Source organism: Rhinatrema bivittatum, chromosome 2 (assembly GCF_901001135.1).
Source record: "Rhinatrema bivittatum chromosome 2, aRhiBiv1.1, whole genome shotgun sequence".
NCBI classification, from domain to species: Eukaryota; Metazoa; Chordata; class Amphibia; order Gymnophiona; family Rhinatrematidae; genus Rhinatrema; species Rhinatrema bivittatum.
The window spans coordinates 447623140-447643825 of NC_042616.1; the positions used below are offsets into that span (position 1 = coordinate 447623140).

At 41.3% G+C, this 20686-nt stretch overlaps 1 protein-coding gene across 5 annotated transcripts in view; it reads right to left on the reverse strand.

The window, feature by feature from the left end:
* ATF7IP (activating transcription factor 7 interacting protein) overlaps nt 1-20686 on the reverse strand; it is a 331366-nt gene that overhangs the window by 40905 nt on the left and 269775 nt on the right. For all 5 annotated transcript variants that reach the window (XM_029590341.1, XM_029590340.1, XM_029590343.1 and 2 more), the window contains one exon: nt 8220-8293. In XM_029590341.1, the coding sequence (XP_029446201.1) occupies nt 8220-8293 (74 nt within the window). The remainder of the gene's footprint in view (nt 1-8219; nt 8294-20686) is intronic.

A 20686-nucleotide genomic window follows, 5' to 3' on the forward strand; every position in this document is an offset into this window, starting at 1 on the left:
CGAGAAACGTAGGAAAGGATCTCTGCAGGACAGAGCTTGGAGCTCAGACGCCCTCCTGGCTGAGCAAATAGTGACCAAGAAGACAGTCTTGAGAGTCAAGTCTTTGAGAGTGGCCCGATGGAGAGGCTCGAAAGGAACCGTACAAAGGGCTCGAAGTACCAAATTTAAACTCGACGATGGACAAATAGACCGGACAGGTGGTTTCAGGTGCTTTGCGCCCCTGAGAAAACGTACAACATCCAGATGAGAGGCGACCGCCCGATCTTCGATGGTGCCCAGGAGGGAACCAAGGGCCGAAACCTGAACTTGCAAGGAGCTGACCGAAAGACCCTTGGAGAGACCACGTTGAAGAAAAGTGAGTACCACTGCAACCGAAGGCGAACGTGCCAAAACACCCAACTCCTCGCAGACGCTTTCAAAAACCTTCCAGACCCGGAAGTAGGCCAGCGATGTTGACTGCTTGCGAGCCCTGAGGAAGGTGGCAATAACCTCTTCCTTGTAACCTTTTCGTCTCAAACGTCGCCGTTCAAAAGCCATGCCGCTAGACAGAAGCGATCCGCCTGGTCGAAAAATACAGGACCCTGCTTCAGGAGGTGGGACAGGTGACCGAGACGAAGAGGCCCGTCCGTAGCGAGATTCACCAGGTCTGTGAACCACGGCTGTTGGGGCCACGAGAATGACCGGCCCACGATGGAGCTCTATTCTCCGCAAGACTTTCCCCACTAACAGCCACGGTGGGAACTTTCATTTTTATTTTAATCAAGCAATGCAAAAATAAAACTGGGTATGACCTGTTAGCCAGGGCAACCAACATACTCATATGGATAGTATAAAAAAATAAGGAACGCACATAGAGAAAGGTTGGGGGAAAAGCAGTGAAGTACACAGCTTTCAAGAACCTCCTTTACCCCTGAGAACTCGAAAGGGGGTGGAACAGATCCACCCCAATGTCACCAGTTTATAAAGGGTGCACCCTGTCCAAAACACACAATTGTGTGGGAAAAAAAACAAAATCAAGAAAATGAAGAAGTCCTTCTTGATGGTGGAGCTGGCTAGATGACAAACCAAATAGATGAGCACTGCAATGTGTGTAATGCTTCTCTCTTCTGAAGAACTTCCTCAAATGGTTTACTTGGTACTAAACAGAAAGCGGACCTGATTTCAGTCTTTTATAGAAAGACCACAGTCCATCAGCTTCTCTTTCCTTGCCCTATCTTGTGTGGCTATGGCAAGGGTTTATGCTTGATTTCAGCTGAAAGGTAGAAGCAGTTAAGATGAGATACTGAATTTGTGATGAAAGACAAGGAAATAAACCTTCTCCCTCCTCTGCCAAGATATTCTTTCTGCAAAGTTTAGATCACTTAACTCATTCGCTTAGGAGAGTGATCCAGCCATGTGCTCCTGGGCCTGGATTTCTCTGGAAAGGAAGTCTCTTGGTCTCACAGCTACTGGTTCCTTGTCTCTTTTTGGGATTTTATATGTAGCTCAGCTATGAAGCAAGAACAGTTGTCTCTCTATATCCTCAGAGAGCAGACTTCTGTCACTCCCTCTTGATAATTAGTAATCCTCATCCTGGCTCCTGGCCTAATTCATTGTTTCCAATCGGTGGGCTGTGGCTGAGGTGAAGGTGTGGCACGGCTGCATTCTCCTTTTCTCTTTTGCTTCTGGCCCGCAGGATGTCCTCCCACCAGCAGGAGACATGGGAGAGCAGCATTTATTGGCAACTGCTCCTGCTTTCCCCCTCTGCTGGCTCTCCCCTGCAAAAGAAACTGAACGGAGCTCTGTAGGCTTGTGAGACTTGCTAGCATCATACAGTTCAGATTGTAGAGGGAAGCTGGCAAAGGAGGAAGAACTCAGTAAGCCTGCTCCCAGACGTTTGTTGTTCATTACTGAGGACAGAGTGGGGAAAGAGACTTGAAAGTGCCACAGGGTGTGGGGGGAGACAAAAGGGACGGTGATGATACCAGGAGATGGGGGGGACAGGGAAGTTTATGATACCAGGTTTTGGGGGGAAATGGTAGAGGGAGAGGGAAGATGATGATTCAAGGGGGTGGGAAGGAAAGGTGGAAGGAGTCAAAAAACAAACAGAATGTTAGGCATTATTAGGAAGGGAATGGTGAATAAAACAGAAAATGTCATAATCCCTCTGTATCGCTCCATGGTGAGACCGCACCTTGAGAACTGTATACAGTTCTGGTCACTGCATCTCAAAAAAGATATAAATTGCACTGGAGAAGGTACAGAGAAGGGCAACAACATGATAAAGGGGATGGAACAGCTCCCCTATGAGGAAAGGCTAAAGAGGTTAGGACTATTCATCTTGGAGAAGAGATGGCTGAGGGGGGATATGATTGAGGTCTTTAAAATCATAAGAAGTCTAGAACTGGTAGATGTAAATCGATTATTTACACTTTTGGATAATAGAAGGATTAGAGGGCACTCCATGAAGTTAGCAAGTAGCACATTTAAAACTAATCAGAGAAAATTCTTTTTCAATCAATGCACAAATTAAGCTCTGGAATTTGTTGCCAGAGGATGTGGTTAGTGCAGTTAGTATAGCTAGGTTTAAAAAAGGTTTGGATAAGTTCTTGGAGGAGAAGTCAATTAACTGCAGTTAATCAAGATGACTTAGGGAATGACCTCTGCTACTACTGGTATCAGTAGCATGGGATCTTCTTAGAGTTTGGGTACTTGCCAGGTTCTTGTAGCCTGGTTTGGCCACTGTTGGAAACAGGATGCTGGGCTTGATGAACCCATGGTCTGACCCAGTATGGCAATTTCTTATGTTCTTAAGGAGAGGGAAGGTGATTCCAGGGGGTGGAGGGAATGGAAGGAGACTGTGATGCCAGGGATGGGGAAGATGGAAGATTGATGATTATGTCAGTGGGGGAAAGGATGGAGAGAGAAGGTAGGTGATGATGGTGGTGGGTGAAGGAAGAGGAAAGGTGAGAGGGTGGGGAAAAGGTGGTAGAAGGTGTTGATGCCTGGGGGTGGGAGGAGAAGGATGCTGATGATGGTGCAAGGAGGAGGAAGAAGTGGTGGAATTGGGAAGGTGATGATGATTGGGGTGGTGGGCGAGGGAAGGTGATGTCAAGGGATGGAGGAGAGGGATACAAGGATAGAGATGGTGGTGATGACGATGATGCCACAGGGGTGTGGAGGTGAGGAGAGAAGGTGATGTTGATGTAGGGAGTGAGGAAGGGGAAAAGATGTGGGAGAGTTAAGGCGATGATGATGATGATGCCGGGGGCATGGGAGATAGCAAAAGGAAGAAGATTATGATTCCAAGGAAGAGGCATTACTATGATGCTGGGGAATATGGAAGGGAGAAGGTAATGATGACAAAGAGTCGGGGGAGAAGGAAGAGAGGAGGAAATGATGATGGGGAAGTGGGTGGTGTGCCACAACGAAGTGACTCCTGTGCCAGATTTGCCACGAAACAAAAAAGGTTGGGAAACACTAGCTAATTTATAATAACTCTCCTTCAATACACAATGTGACTCACTCTGGCTCAAAATCAATCAATTGGTTCTTTTGTACAATTATCAACATTTAATCCTATTTCTGAATTTGATTTGAATATTTGTTTTTATCAATTCATTTAACTACTTCCAAATTATATCCTCTTTCCGTCTATTGATAAATTTTGTACTAGACTCCATAGCAACAATGATAAATAGTTTATTATTTACAGGAACCTTTCCTCAACAATTGAAAAAGGCCAGGATATGGCCATTGCTAAAAAAAAAAAAAAAAAAAAAAAGAATCACTGTATCTCATGGAGATTTCTAATTATAGACCAGTGTCTAACCTTCTTTTCTTATCAAAAGAGTGTATTTAACCAATTAAGTGATTTCATCTGTAAGACCAATGCTTTACATCCCTCTCAGTCAGGTTTCTGTAAAGCTTACAGTAAGGAAATATCCCTTCTTTTGTTAACTAATGACAGTTACTGTATTTCAGATACTTTAAAGATTGCGATATGAGTGCAGTATTTGACACTATGAACCACTAGCAGCTCATTAACTGACTGAGTGAAATTTGTTTTGCAAATTTCTCCGAGGCTTGGTTTTCCTCCTCTCTCTCCAACCGCTCTTTTCAAGTTGATTGGAATAACCAAATATCTAATGTGGTCAATCTTCCTTTTGTAGTCCTTCAGAGATCCATACTGTCTCTATTATTAATATATTTGTTTCTCCAGTGTCTAGTCTTATTCAAGATTTGGGTTTTTTATGCTGATGATTTAAAGATATCTGCATTTTTTTTTATTTTTTTTTAACTTTGGCCCCTTTTTAATTCTTGCCTAGATAGGGTTGGCATTTGGCTTTCAAATCACAACTTACAAGTCAACCCTGCTAAATCAGAGGCATCTGATTCAGTGTTAGATCAACTGCTTCAGTAGTAGCGCCTATGATGTTAGGTGTTACTATTTCTCTTAAGCCAGTGGTGACTTCTTTAGGTGTACAGTTAGTCTGCCCTATGTCAAATTTAATTTCAGTTACTGTAGAAAAATCACTTTTTTCTGAGGTATATCCAGAAACGTTGTTCAATGTTAGACATAAAAAACCTGAAATCTCTAGTTCATGCTTTCATAATTTCAAAATCAGACTGTTGTAAATTCACTTTTGCTTGGCATTCTAATGTTCAAGTGAAGTATCTTCAGTTATAAGAAACATCTGCGAGACTGACATTTGGTCTTCAAAAATATGATCGTGTTTCCCCTATTCTTAAACAATTACACTGATTACCTGATATTTCTAGAATCAGATTCAGAATTGTATGCATTACTTTCCATGCTTTATATTCTGGTTTTCCACAATATTTTTCTAAACTGCTATATCCTTATATCCTCTCACATAACTTATATTCTTCTGAAGCATGGTTTCTCTGTGTGCTACCTTCCAGCAGTAATCTTTTGGAGTTCACCACAGAAACATCATTTGGTTATCAAACACCATCGTTTTGGAACTCACTGCCCTCTGATATCCAATCTATTATCAATTACTTAAAATTTAGGAAAGCAATACGAGACATGGTTTTTCAGTAAGGCATTTTACAATATTTAACCAAATATGCAATGATAATTGGTTGGAATTTTATTTGGTTTTGTCAGTTATTTTTTGTAATGTCACTTATTAGGTATTTGTAACTTTTTGGGGGGTGGGGTATTTGCTACTTTATTTTATTGGGTATTATTTAGTTTTATATCTTTTAAATTTATGAGTGTATTTTTATTGCACTGCCGCTTGCGTAACGTGCTTTACAAACGGGTTACGTTTTAATAAATGAAATGAAAACATATCAAATTTGATAAGGTTGGGGGAGGGGTTGGACATGCAGGAGTTATTCTGCCTGAGCAGAGGAATTTATCTTCTATCTTTGAAGGTGTCTTCATGAGGAAAGGAGCTCCAGTGAGTCTCATTTTATACAAAACCACTGATCTGCAGTATGCCTTCACATGAATGCACAGAACACAAAGACAAAAGCAGAACACTTGGGCTGTATTGTCCTTAGCAGACAGAAAAAAAAATGATTTCATTTATTTTGGTGAGCTTTATATTTGCTGCTCAATTCAGAATATTTGAAAATGCAGAAATTTTGTAATATTCTTTATAAGTGCTTTAAATAAGAGAAATGAACACTATTGAATTATTTTTAATACAACTATCAAAAAATGTATAATTGATTCATTATAATCTTTTTACAATGGCATTCAAAAGAAGCACAGCACAACATGAAATTAAAGATTATTTCAATTTTGCTGACTCAAGTTCAAGTTAAGGTGCACTTCCCAGTCCCGTGTTAAACTATATAGTGCCCTAAAAAAATTCTGAAATATAAAATACTTTCCCCTATATTAATTAAAATGCTGTAATATCGCATGGATAATGCCTGCGATAAGAGAAAAGGGCATGTTTAGGGTAATTTTTAGAATTACCACACTGCATGGTAGCATAACACTTTCCATAGGTACTATCGCGTGATGCAGTAAAGTTTTTGCACCCCAAGAGAGAGAGACTATTTATAAGGCCTTCATAGTAGTCAACTATTAATATCTCTATAGGAGGACCAGCTAATAGCTCGAGGTGAGGTGGTGGTTTAGGGGCCAGATTTACATGCAGAGTGAGACGTACGAACTGCACAGTACACCTCGGTGAAGATTTAAAGTCATTGGGAGTGAGCAAAGTCTCACAAAGATGAAATTTTGTACTATGTTATCTCGCCCTAGCTTGTTGGTAGTCCATCAAGCTAGAGCAAGAGAAGATTGTAGCAATATCATCTTTGTGAGACTTTGCTCACTCCCAATGACGTCAAATCTTCACAGAGGTGTACTGTGCAGTTCGTACGTCTCACTCTGCATGTAAATCTGGCCCTTAAATCACCACCAACACCTCACCTCGAGCTATAAGCTGGCCCTCCTGTTATCCCCTAAGAAAAAGAAAACAAAATAAGAAGAGGAATAGAAATATATGGGAGTTACAGGAAACACAATGTACCTTTATTTTTAAACTATGCAAAGTTTCCATTTAATTAGCACAAACAGTGGCTCAAGAGACAATGCATTGCGTTATTATTCACATAAAAAACTTATCAGAACTTTTAGGCTTCTAAATCCAGGATTTTAGCTAGTTTTATGTAACATCATACATATATCAAAGCGTTGCAATAGTGTTATAATCCACAAGTATTACATAGATATTAAATTATAAACTGTGTTACTCTAAAATGTAGCACGCAGCATGTCAGATATGTTATATCTGGCCTAGAGATCAATATCTAAATATTTGCTAATTACTGTATATCCGATAATTTGTACATTCCTGAACACGCTTATCGTAAACATACACTGTTGTACATTGATGTCTTTCAACATTGGTAAACAAACTGTTAAAGAATACAATACTCCTTTAGGGCTTCATGTATGCAGCTGAGCATGATTTTCCAATCAGCCAGAAAATGATCTACTGTTACATTAACCATAAAGTTGGGCCACAGCATGTTAGTGAGGATGTAACAAGTACAAACTAACAGGGGAATGCCCATTTTACCATAGCAGAAACACAAACCTTGTGACGCATACAATATCTCATAAAAAAAAAAAAAGAAAAAGGTTCTCTCAGGTCAAAGCAATACAATTTTTTTGACATGTGTACAGTACTTTAAAAATCCTTTTCCTGTTAATAATGCTTGCTTCAGGAGACATTTTTGATAGCATGGGTTCTTTACAAATGAGAAATCACTTTCAGTCAAGTTTTTTAATGCAGCCTTAACCTTTTATTTCTGATTCTGAAACTGCTCTCAGAAGAACAGAGTGGGAAAAAAAGCTAAATTGTGACCTGCAAAACCAATGATCTATAGAGTGGTGCATTAAAATACTTTAAAAAAGAATCTTATGCTTTTATATTAATTTGTTTCTAATTACTTACCCTGATACAACTGCAAAATCATGTGTTTTCGAAAAAAAAAAAAAGCAACACCAAACTGCTATCTCCATAAACAGAAAATTTACCATATGGTCACTAGGTGAGTGTATGAGAACCAATGCAAACAACTGATGCCATCAGCTATGCAACAGTTTTGTTGCATGACGACACTGCAATGGTTCACTTTTAAAACATTCTGTTTTACTTAGGTCTTTAGATGAATTCTATGGTGCCATATTTTCCCTGAAGTTGTCCAATAAATGGATTGCTTTAGATGACTTTCAGCAATGATAATGTATCATGACATTTTTAAAGGTGATATGCTCATTTCACAGGTATATTTTTCGACTTATTAACTACACTACAGTGTCTAGAGAATTTTTAATAGGATTTTGTCCTCTAACACACTGACTTCTTATATTGTGAATCCTCATACAGTAATTATTCTGGGTAATTAACTTTGCATTTTTTTTTAACTTATTAGCTTAGCTGGGTGAAGTGTGCATATTTCTTTGTTACATTATGACCCCCAATTTTAGGTTATATATCATGCTTTCCTGCAACCCCAATGGAAAAAGCTTTAACTTTAAAATTATGGTCAAATGATTCATCTCTTTGTAAACACAGACACTAAACATGAAAGTAGTGATTTTTTTTTTTTTGGTAATGAAAGCATCAATGCAAAGAATCCAAAGTGCATAAAATTGAAAAGATGACATGATCTGCTATTGCAAAGGTCTGCTCCTGTGGCTTATAACTACATTTTTTCCCAGAGTAAAGCAGCGGGGGTCCTACCTGTGTGCTGTTCTCAGCTATCCTCTTATTTGCTGTAGAATCTGCTGTCGTCGGTGTTCTATTGTTCTGAATCTCTGTAGGAAAGAAAAGCTTGCTTTAAGTTTCATAAACAAAGTCTAATCTAATAGTTAAATGCAAGTTAACAACAAAAAGCAACATTTATGCAATATCAGACAGAGTAGCTACCTTTACAGTAGCTAGGTGAATGGAAGGCAACATTAAATTGTATCAGTAATACTTGCTGCTATAGTGATTTCTGTCTGCTTACAAAAGCAGATCCTGTCTGCCACTGCAGTCACTCAGCAAATTCTACTCATAGTCAAGTGACCCGACAGGTTTATAAACCAACTGAAATGTTTCACACTGGTTTTTAAAGTGACTAAAAAAAAAAATCTTTGTAAAGGCAGGCTGCGTCTGACTCATTCACTACTACAACCTGAAAAATTACATATAACAGAACCTGGAAATAACTGTCATTGTTTGTCAAGTGGCTGGATGCTAACTTATTGGAGTAAAAGATAGGCACCAGCTATACTATATATCATGCTTACTTTCAAGCTGTCACCCTGAGGCTACAGGTTACCAGTGTCTGCACTATTAACATTTTCAGTAAAGCCAGGAACTAGCACAGATCTAAAGAACAAACATGAACCATTATCCTTGGATTATCAAGCCACTCATCCTTTTATGAAACTAATAGGAGGAGCTTTTTTAAAAGGCTATTTGCATTAAGATGAGTGAACATTAAAGTAATCAACATCCCTTTTTAGGTTTTAACTATTCACTGAATATGTCAAACAATATTTTGGTACTACATGTGTAATTTAATTCAATTTTAGGAAGTCTCATTTAATATAGAAGTGAGGTCCTAATTCAGGGGTGGCCAATTCCAGCCCTCGAGAGCCACAAACAGGCCAGGTTTTCAGGATATTCACAATGAATATGCATATGAGAGATCTGTCTGCATTCCATCCACTGTATGCAAATTCATCTCATTCATATTTGATGTGGATATCCTGAAAACCATCTCTGTTTGTAGCTCTCGAGACCGAAGTTGGCCACCACTACCCTCGTCTTTTGCAGCTGTTAGATAGTATATTCAATGGTAAGGTATACAGAAAGTAAAGCAGAGTTGCTTACAAGTATTCTCAGAGGACAGCAGGATATCAGTCCTAACAAGTCGGTGACATCATCCAATGGAGCCCAGCACAGAACTTTTATATTAAGGTTTCTAGAACTTTGTGCCTCATTGATCATATCCAGTAATCCAAAGGGTTAATCCTGACAAATTACTTGTCCAACTTAAGGTTGTGACTTTAGAACCTAGTCGTTTCCTCAGATTTTATACTAGTTGCAACCATAATGTGGACCAAATTTTAATTTAATAGCTGAGAAAGTATGATGGATGAGACAAGTTAAGTCTTCCCACTGGTACACTGATGAATTTAGAGAGATGAAGCATCTTAACAGAAGACTGAAAAGATTGTGGCTAAAATCTTGAAAAGAGGACAAGATTAATTTATTTTCTCAAGTTCATGCTTATAAAGTCATCATTTGGAGGCTAAATGTAGATATTTTCAAATTAGCTTCCTATGAATCTAAAGAGCTTTTATTATAGGGAAAGAACCTGTTGGTCATTTACACAGGTCCTTTACTTATTCTACTTTTCATTGATAAGATTCAGAAGATTCATCAGGGGAACTGCTATATTATAACTCTATCAGATTCCAAATTATCGTATCCCATTTCCCCCATAAATTGCTGGATTCAATTTAAAACTCTTGAAAATGAGGATACCATCATCCTACTAAGTTCACGGACTAGTGGCCTTTGAATCTCATTAAAACCAATGAGGAGATTTTAGGTTCTTTTCTGACTTCCACTAATAGGTCTTTATCAAAAGCTATGTTCCGGTCTGCTTTTAAGCATACATTGGTGAAATATTTACTTTAAAAAAATCATTGGATATCAATCTAGTGGAATATTACTATCTTGTAGCCAACTTTCCATTTTGGATAAATTGATTGAATGGTCAGTATTGGGGCAATTGGAAGAGTTATTTAATTGTTTAAAATACTTCTATAATGCTTTTTCGATCAAAAGAACATCCAAAATAGTGTACAATCACAAAATATAATATTAAATCAAATCCATACCATAAATGACACACATGACAAATCTGGCATAAAGCAGCAAAAACTAAACACCAAAAATAAACAAAATACTATAAAAAATAAAAAATAGAACCATGAAACTGCCTGACTGCACTCTTACAGCTCTGTTATATAGCTAGCATTCAGGGAAGAGTCAAATCTTCACCTTCTTTCAAAAGATGACTTAAATCAGCTTGTGGTTAATCTCAGTCAGTAATTTGCTCCACAATAAATTTCCCATACAAAGAAGACCCTTGCCCTAACCTGATAGCCTCACACTCTCTTAAAAGAAGATACTTGGGAGTAAATCTTCTTGGCTTGATTTCAAATTCCATTGGGGTTGGAGGGCAAGGAGTGTAGCACTTCAGTTTGTCAAACAATGCGTGCCTTTTGCTTTACATGGTTTTTTTTTTTCGGAGGGGGGGGGGGGGGGTTGTTAAGTACAAGAGTCAGAATCTAAAATATCCTATCCTAAGTGACTGCTACTTCAAACTACAAACCATCAAGAAACTCAGACCTCTCCTATACTTCACTGATTTTCGTACAGTACTACAGTCTATTATATTTTCCAAAATAGACTACTGTAACTCACTCCTCCTTGGCCTACCTGCCACACACACCAGACCATTACAACTCTTGCAGAATGCCTCAGCACGCATCCTTACTAACTCCAGAAAACGTGACCACATTACCCCTACCCTCATTGAACTCCACTGGTTGCCAATACAATCTCGTATCCTTTTCAAAGTACTTTCCCTTATACATAAAAGCTTCAACAATGAAAACACTGACTGGATAAACCCCCCTCTAATTCCTCGCACCTCCACCAGACCAACTCGTCCTGCCCTCCAAGGAGCTCTCCGTACCCCCTCTATCAAATCCACCAAATTAGTTATAAGTTATATGTAAACCGATACGATGTGCAAACGGCTGTCGGTATATAAAATTCTCTAAATAAATAAATAAATAAATAAATAAATAAATAAAATAGTGATTGAGCAATCATTGGGAGCCAATAAAGTTCCTTAAATATTTCTATTGAAGGAGTAAGATCATAAGAACATGCCATACTGGGTCAGACCAAGGGTCAATCAAGCCCAGCATCCTGTTTCCAACAGTGGCCAATCCAAGCCATAAGAACCTGGCAAGTACCCAAAAACTAAGTCTATTCCATGTTACCGTTGCTAGTAATAGCAGTGGCTATTTTCTAAGTCAACTTAATTAATAGCAGGTAATGGACTTCTCCTGCAAGAACTTATCCAATCCTTTTTTAAACACAGCTATACTAATTGAACTAACCACGTCCTCTGGCAACAAATTCCAGAGTTTAATTGTGCATTGAGTGAAAAAGAACTTTCTCTGATTAGTTTTAAATGTGCCACATGCTAGCTTCATGGAGTGCCCCCCAGTCTTTCTATTATCTGAAAGACTAAATAACCGATTCACATCTACCCGTTCTAGACCTCTGATGACTTTAAACACCTCTATCATATCCCTCCTCAACCGTCTCTTCTCCAAGCTGAAAAGTCCTAACCTCTTTAGTCTTTCCTCATAGGGGAGCTGTTCCATTCCCCTTTAATTTTGGTCGCCTTTCTCTGTACCTTCATCGCAATTGTATCTTTTTTGAGATGTGGCGACCAGAATTGTACACAGTATTCAAGACGGGGTCTCACCATGAAGCGATACGGAGGCAGTATGACATTTTCCGTTTTATTCACCATTCCCTTTCTAATAATTCCCAACATTCTGTTTGCTTTTTTGACTGCCGCAACACACTGAACCGACGATTTCAATGTGTTATCCACTATGACGCCTAGATCTCTTTCTTGGGTGGTAGCTCCTAATATGGAACCTAACATTGTGTAACTATAGCATGGCTTATTTTTCCCTATATGCATTACCTTGCAATTATCCACATTAAATTTCATCTGCCATTTGGATGCCCAATTTTCCAGTCTCACAAGGTCCTCCTGCAATTTATCACAATCTGCTTGTGATTTAACTACTCTGAACAATTTTGTATCATCTGCAAATTTGATTACCTCATGCGTCGTATTTCTTTCCAGATCATTTATAACTATATTGAAAAGTCCCAATACAGATCCCTGAGGCACTCCACTGCCCACGCCCTTCCATTGAGAAAATGGTCCATTTAATCCTACTCTGTTTCCTGTCTTTTAGCCAGTTTGTAATCCACGAAAGGACATCGCCACCTATACCATGACTTTTTACTTTTCCTAGAAGCCTCTCATGAGGAACTTTGTCAAACGCCTTCTGAAAATCCAAGTACACTACATCTACTGGTTCACCTTTATCCGCATGTTTATTAACTCCTTCAAAAAAGTGAAGCAGATTTGTGAGGCAAGACTTGGCTTGGGTAAAGCCATGCTGACTTTGTTCCATTAAACCATGTCTTTCTATATGTTCTGTGATTTTGATGTTTAGAACACTTTCCACTATTTTTCCTGGCACTGAAGTCAGGCTAACTGGTCTGCAGTTTCCCGGATCGCCCCTGGAGCCCTTTTTAAATATTGAGGTTACATTAGCTATCCTCCAGTCTTCAGGTACAATGGATGATTTTAATGATAGGTTACACATTTTTACTAATAGGCCTGAAATTTCATTTTTGAGTTCCTTCAGAACCCTGGGGTGTATACCATCTGGTCCAGGTGATTTACTTCTCTTCAGTTTGTCAATCAGGTCTACCACATTTTCTAGGTTCACCATGATTTGGTTCAGTCCATCTGAATCATTACCCATGAAAACCTTCTCCGGAACGAGTATCTCCCCAACATACTCTTTAGTAAACATCGAAGCAAAGAAATCATTTAATCTTTCCGCGATGGCCTTATCTTCTCTAAGTGCCCCTTTAACCCTTCGATCATCTAACGGTCCAACTGACTCTCTCACAGGCTTTCTGCTTTGGATATATTTAAAAAGGTTTTTACTGTGAGTTTTTGTCTCTACGGCAAACTTCTTTTCAAATTCTCTCTTAGCCTGTGTTATCAATGTCTTACATTTAACTTGCCAACACTTATGTATTATCCTATTTTCTTCATTTGGATCCTTCTTCCAATTTTTGAATCAAGATCTTTTGGCTAAAATAGCTTCTTTCACCTCCCCTTTTAACCATGCCGGTAATCGTTTTGCCTTCTTTCCACCTTTTTTAATGTGTGGAATACATCTGGATTGTACTTCTAGGATGGTATTTTAACAATGACCACACCTCTTGCACACTTTTTACCCTTGTAGCTGCTCCTTTCAGTTTTTTTCTTACAATTTTTCTCATTTTATCAAAGCTTCCTTTTTGAAAGTTTAGCACGAGAGCTGTGGATTTGCTTACTGTCCCCCTTCCAGTCATTAATTCAAATTTGATCATATTATGATCACTATTGCCAAGCGGCCCCACCACCGTTACCTCTCTCACCAAATCTTGTCCTTCACTGAGAATTAGATCTAAAATTGCTCCCTCTCTTGTCGGTTCCTGGACCAATTGCTCCATAAAAATGTCATTTATTCCATCCAGGAACTTTATATCTCTAGCATGTACCGATGATACATTTATCCAGTCAATATTGGGGTAATAGAAGTCTCCCATTATTACCGCACTACCAATTTGGTTAGCTTCCTTAATTTCTCTTAGCATTTCACTATCATACGGTATCCTACGGAAGAGTCAGACGGTATCCATTGCACTTTACATACCCTGTATCACCTGAACATACACTGATTCTGTACATAGTTTTTTTGTTCTCATCCTCAGTTTATCTTGTTCATGATTGTTCTCCCTCTTAAAGTTCTATGTCAATATGTTATAATGTATTCCATGTTTCAACGTATTCCATGTTATAATGTATTCCGCCACTGAGGCGATGGTTCAGTTTCATGTAAACCGGTGCGATATGTATTGTATACAGGAACATCGGTATAGAAATAAATAAATAAATAAATAAATATCAGTCTCTCCATCTTGACCAGGTGAATGGTAGTATACTCCTATCACTATAGTCTTCCCTGACACACAAGGGATTTCTACCCATAAAGATTCAATTGTGCATTTAGATCTGAGACAATCCAGCACTATTCTAGCTGATACATTTTGGACAATTTGAAGCCTATCTGTGAGCCATTGAGGAAAGCCCACACACACTATTACAATAGTCCATGAATGAACCACAAGGATATTGCCTTGTACTCTGCAACATTAGAAAAGCTAATTAGATTATCCTAGAAACATGAGTTTAGTATGTAAAATTAAAATGAAAGAAAACTCCTAGATCTTTTACAACCCCTGCAGTTATGATTTGCACAGCTTCAACTTCAATGGAACTACAACTGGCTCAAGTATGTCCTATTCTCAAAACCTCAGTTTTAGAAGAATTCAGAATTCCTTTCTTGCCAGAACCATTTTATAATGGTAGACAACTTGTTATTAATGTCTAATACTTGCCCTGTAACATCTTTGCCCAAAGGTACGATTAGCTAAATGTTGTCTGCATACAGATATCCCCGCAAGGACAGAGCAGTGAATCCCGAGGCTACATGACGATATTCAACAACAGGGAAAGAGGTGACCCCAGAGAACACCATACCTCACAACTGGGATAGACACAGAAGCCTCATTCACTACATTGCATGTTCCAGTCACTAAAGTGAAAATACAATTTGTTTTCTACTTTTATTACCTGGGTGGAGTTTCAATTGCATTGGTCTTTGTCTCTTTTTCCTCTCATCTGTCTTTTCTTTACTTTTTCCAGGCTCTGCTTTCCTTTATATTTTTTTCTCTCTCTCCTTCCTTTATCACCTCCTCCCTTCCTGCAACATCTTTCCTTTTCATCTTATTTTCCTTTATTTCTCATCTCTAAATCTCTCCCTTACCACACCATCACTTCATTCTCTACCTCACTCCTCTTCCTCCCTCGCTCTTTTTAACTTTCACCTCCAGGCCTCTGTACAAAAAACACTTCTCTTCCCCAACTCTGTCCCCAAGTGCCCCCTTACTGGATTGCTCCCCCATCTATCTATCTCCTCTCCCAAAATCCACCTCCCTCATTCATCACTACTCATCATACTCCCACTCTCAACCACTTCATTTCATTTACCTCTTCTTATGTTTTTCCATCCCCTTCAATGTGTCTCTCACCCAAAAATCTCCACCCCAATTATCCCATCTCATATTTTTATCCATCACCCTCTCTGATTCCCTCTTACCCCAATCATCCACTTGCCTATTCTCCCCTCCCTCCCAATATCTTCTCTCTCAAACTATCATACATGCTCCCCATAACCTCTTCTGGCTCTTACATACCAATCCCTTTTTCTCACTCAAAAACCCTTCTAAACGCTACCTCTGACTCTCACCTCTTCCACCCCATCTTGCTCTCAGGTAGCCACCTCTCCATACAATCTGTGGCTCTCCTCCAATCCTCTATTAATTTTAGTTCTGTCATCATTCCCTCATTTAAGCATCCCTAGTTCTTGCACTTTTTCACCCCCTTCATCACCTCTGGTTCTCTCTCACACACACTCTACATTACCATCCCAACACCATCTATGGCTCTTTTTACCTCCATTACAACTTCTGGCTTTCTTTCACACAGACCCTCTCCCTCCATTGGCCGGAAAGACAGAGCAATTTTAAGTCATTTTAACAAAAATGTCTTATGGTCCAATAAATTGTATACTTCATTTTGTGCATTTAAATGTAGTAATACTCTCAGTCTAATTGTTTTATACAAGATAATAGGATTTTCACATTTCATTAAGGTAACCAATGATTAGTCTGTTTGTTCACTAGTTTTATATCTGTGCTAAAATGATTTAGGAAGCTTTTAAGAAATCTAATTGGCTTCCACAGAAAAACATTTTGATTGTGAACAACTTTCAATCATGTTCTCCCCTTCCATGTAAAATCATATTTGTTAAATACAGAAAGCAGATTTTGCATCCATACAACTGTAGAAAATTAGGGGCCTTGCATATAAGGTGTCCCGACAGCCAGTCAAATCAGAGAGTACAATGAAGCAAAGTCAAGCCATTCTACACTGGCCTTAAATGGTAAATGAAACACCTGCAATTCATTAACAAGGTACACTAGTAGCCTTATAGTCATATTATCACGATTTGTTGAACTAATATTCTACCACATGAAATATACTTTAAACCAAATTAGAATACAGGTAGAAAATATCTGATATGAACAATCTGACTGCAAAAAGCTACCTGCTATCTAAATGAACTATACAAATGGAAAACTGAGATGTCATTAATTTAGAGATTATTGCACTTTACTACTAGAGCTTGTTTGACTGGAAAGCTATGCACGATGACTGACAGCTAATTAGAAATTGGTTCAAAAAATAATTTTAGAAAATGATAAACATTTGTATAACTGAATTTGAACCCAAAAGCCTTAAAATCTTTAATCGAATCAGAATAAAAACAAATTAAAAAGCTGATCCTTTAGTTTCCAGTCACCATACAGCTTAGCCCTTCTAAGCTGAATTTTCACACCCTATACTGAACTAAAAACAATATTTTAAGTGCAAGTGCATAAATATCCTGAACCATAAAAAATTATTATTAAACTTTTTACAAGTTGCAACTTCTGTGAAGGTTAAAGCCCCTTCTTGATCCAATTAATTTCTTTGTGTTACAAGCATTAATTTTAAATGGCTTATACTATTGTAATTCACTATATCTAGGTTTGCTAAGTTTACTCCATTAAAGAAATGCAAATAGTTCAAAAATTGGCAGCAGGGATACTATATGGTGTTAAATTACATGATCATAATACCTCTGTTATGCGATCACTTCACTGGTTACCAGTACAACACTAAATCCATTAAAAGGTTGCAAGTCTCATTTATAAAGTTTTGCATAGTGACATCTTAACTGGGATTTCCTCAAACCTGTGGCTTTATAGGACACCAAGAACTTTATGCTTAGCAAAAAGAATGCTACCTGAAATACCCTCATCAAAGCTGGCACACTTAAGAAATAGGTGGGCCCGGGCTTACTGGCCAGAGCCCACCCCAATAACGGACGCGCCACCCCACGTAGTGTGGCAGTCTGCACGAAAAAGAAAAAGGGGGGAGGAAAGGAGCCCAATAGGGCATCATCGGAAGGTGCCCGCGGCGCCGTTCGATGACGCAACGGCCCTCTTAAAGGGCCGAGGACGAGCAGCAGCCTCCCCTTTGCGTGCAAGCCAGCAAGGCGAAGAGAGGATCGTGGCATACCACGCGGCAACTATCGGCATGGCATGGTCGACTCATGGGGAGTCTTGCCGGCGGGTCAGCAGAGCAGGGAGACTCCACCCCCCCCCGAACTCCGCCGACTCTCCCAGACACCGCGTGGTCCTGTGTCGGGGCGGCCCGGCGGCAGGAGGAGTTCCGGCAAACACTGCCCACCTGGGAGTCGCGAGGGCCGGAGACGACCGAGGGCAGGAGCAGCGGGAGCAGAGCATCGGCGACCCAACCGCAAGTATATAGAGGGGAGAAGGAGAGGGAAGGGAGGGGGAGGCGAACGGGGGTGAGATGGCGGCGAACACAGACATAGTTGTTGGGAGAGGAGTGGTGCCGCTTCCCTGCCTTCACCCGCGAGTGGGAGGGCCGCCGTAGGGGCGCGTGAGGTGTGTTGGGGGGGCACAGAGGGCCAGCCCCGGATCAGCCGAGCCAGACCACGTGGTTCGGCTGCGGCAGCGGTCGCTAGCCTCGGGTCGCAAGTATAGAAAAAAAAAAGGGGGGGGGGGAGAGAAAGGTTAGGAAGAAATGAAATGAAATCCTATTTGCACAGGGGACTTGGGTTGCGGCAGGCTGTTCGTTCTGCACAGACTACGGCGGGGGACGTGCGGATGGGGGGTTTGGTGTGACCAGGGCGAGGGCCGCGGGGGGAGACCCGGATCGCGTTGCCGACTCCTGTGGGACGAGGGTGATGCAGCCGGTGTAGGAGCGCTGGGCCCAATGACCTTGCAGAGTCGCGCGGCGGGTGGTGAGGGAGGAAGCCACGTGCTAGGCGGTGGGGCAAAGACAGGATGGTCAGCAAGGAATGGTGGGGAGGCAGTGAGGGAGGAGGCCGCGTGGTGGGTGGAAGGCAAGTACAGGATGGGCAGAGAAGATAGTTGGTTTTGGGAGAGAAGAGCAGGGTTAATGCACGCGTCAGTGGGACAGGGCCAGTGGGGGGCACAGGAGCGCTATGGAAGGGGTTGCCGTACTGTGATGTTACACGAGTAATTTGTGGTCCACACCACCCATATTTTCCTTGTCGTGCCTTTCCGTGGACCGTTGCGATGGTGTTTAGCGTAGTGACAAAAAAAACCCCAAAACTAAATGAATATAAAATGCCCGGGAACGTTCCCCCAGAGTGGCACAGCTGTGGGGGGAGAAAGCGTAGGAGGGAAGGGGCGGGGAAGAACTCGAGGCACATTCCCCGAGGACTGCTTTGCTATAGGAAAAGGGGGAGAAAATCCAAACATAGGGGAAGGAGAAGTGAGAAGCAGTGTAGCTAAGGGACGCTGGGCTATGGGGGAGAAGGCGGCCTTTCGGTCTGGGCGGATGTTCAAAAAAAACAAAAAACCTTAAACTAATAATTTCGCGGTACATAAATAACGTCAAGCCGGGTCAGGACAGAACATATTGCCAGTTCAATAGTAACTAATCAGTGCTGTCTTATAGTATTTGTAGGAGCAGCATGCCATCCCGCAAAGCAGCAGGAGTTTCACAGAGGGCCATGAAGGCGGGCCGAACCCAAAGAGTAACAAGATCCAAGGCATTAGAGGAAGGCAACAACACAGGGGGAATGAACCCCGAACCGTCAACGCAACAGAGGGCTCGCGGCAGAAGAGGACAAGAGGAGAGCGCGGAGGAACCCGAAAGGTTGGCACCAGGGCACCAACCAGCGAAAGAGACGAGCCGAACGAAAAGGAGATCGCTGAAGCTCCAAGAGAGGGAATGGTAGCGGAGCCAGCGTCGAGCGAAACAGCAGAGGCCCCTGGCGACGAGCCGGATAGGGCGAGCGAGCCCCCTACGAGACAGCAGAGGGCTAGAGAATGCTCTCCGCACTATGACAACTGGAGGGACGAAGTCTGGCAGAACAACGCAACAGGATACGCTAGTTACCAGGGCAGCGAATTTCATTCGCGAAACCAATACGATTTCGACTATCAAGCGGGTTATCCGTGGCAGCGCCAAGGTAGTCCAGGATGGCACCATAGGGGAAACCCAAGTTGGTACAATAGAGAAAGGCGTGGCTGGGAAGAGCAAAGTGCTTACCCCTATGGGAATCCGACGAGGCCGCAGGACGGACGACATCAAGGAAGGCTGTACGAACAGCATTACCACCCTGCAGGGAGGGCTTGGACAGAACCCCCTCGGAGACTCGCACAGTTCGAAGACAGCGAGGTAGGACCATGGCCACCTCCACGGTATACGCGACCAGCATTCAACAACGGAGGAGGAATAAGAAAGAACAGATGAGACAACAAGAGGAGGGCCGGACAGGTCCATCGCAGCGACAATACAAGTCACGAACGAAGGTGCAACTTCGTTAGGCGAACAAAAAGGGCCGCAGGGCAACGAACATGACGACGAGGAACATCCATCTACAAGTCAAGCAGCACACCAAGCACCAAGCGAGCATCGTACTACGGGTGAGTGCTTGACCAAAGAAGCGGACTCGGGGCTCAGTTTACCACCTTATGGGTCAGGGCACATGGGGACGCATGATAGCTCAGGGTCAGGGAAAAAAAGGCAAAAAACAAAGCGCAAGCGTAGAGTGAACACCAGCTCCAGTAGCTCCTCCAGCTCCTCTAGTTCATCATCCTCAGATTCTGACAGCGATCAGCAAGGACTCAAGAGAGCCGGGGAGAAAGAGTCAAGAGGCCCGCCGGCGCTTACTACGTTATCAGAGCTCTGGGAAGAAGTGCCCAAGCGCTTAAGAAAGAAAATTCAAAAGAAGAAATACATCGACATCTTTAGTTTTCGGAAGACGGAAAGCCGAGGGGCGGAAGAAGTCTACAGAAGGAAAGCACAACAAAGAAAAGAAGAGGAAAATACCGAAGACTATAGTTAATTGGATAACGGCATTCTTATACATGGCCAGTGTGGTTGGGAGGAAGGACCATTCACAATACGGACCGATGCTGGCATATGCAGTCAATATCATAAGAGCGTATCAGCAAAATGGGGGCTGGTCGTGGTTGAATTATGACTAGCAGTTCCGAGATAAAATGGAGGAGAACCGCCATATGACATGGGGAACACAGGATGTCAGCTTGTGGATACAACATATGACTTGCAAACCTTCTGAGCAGGGGAT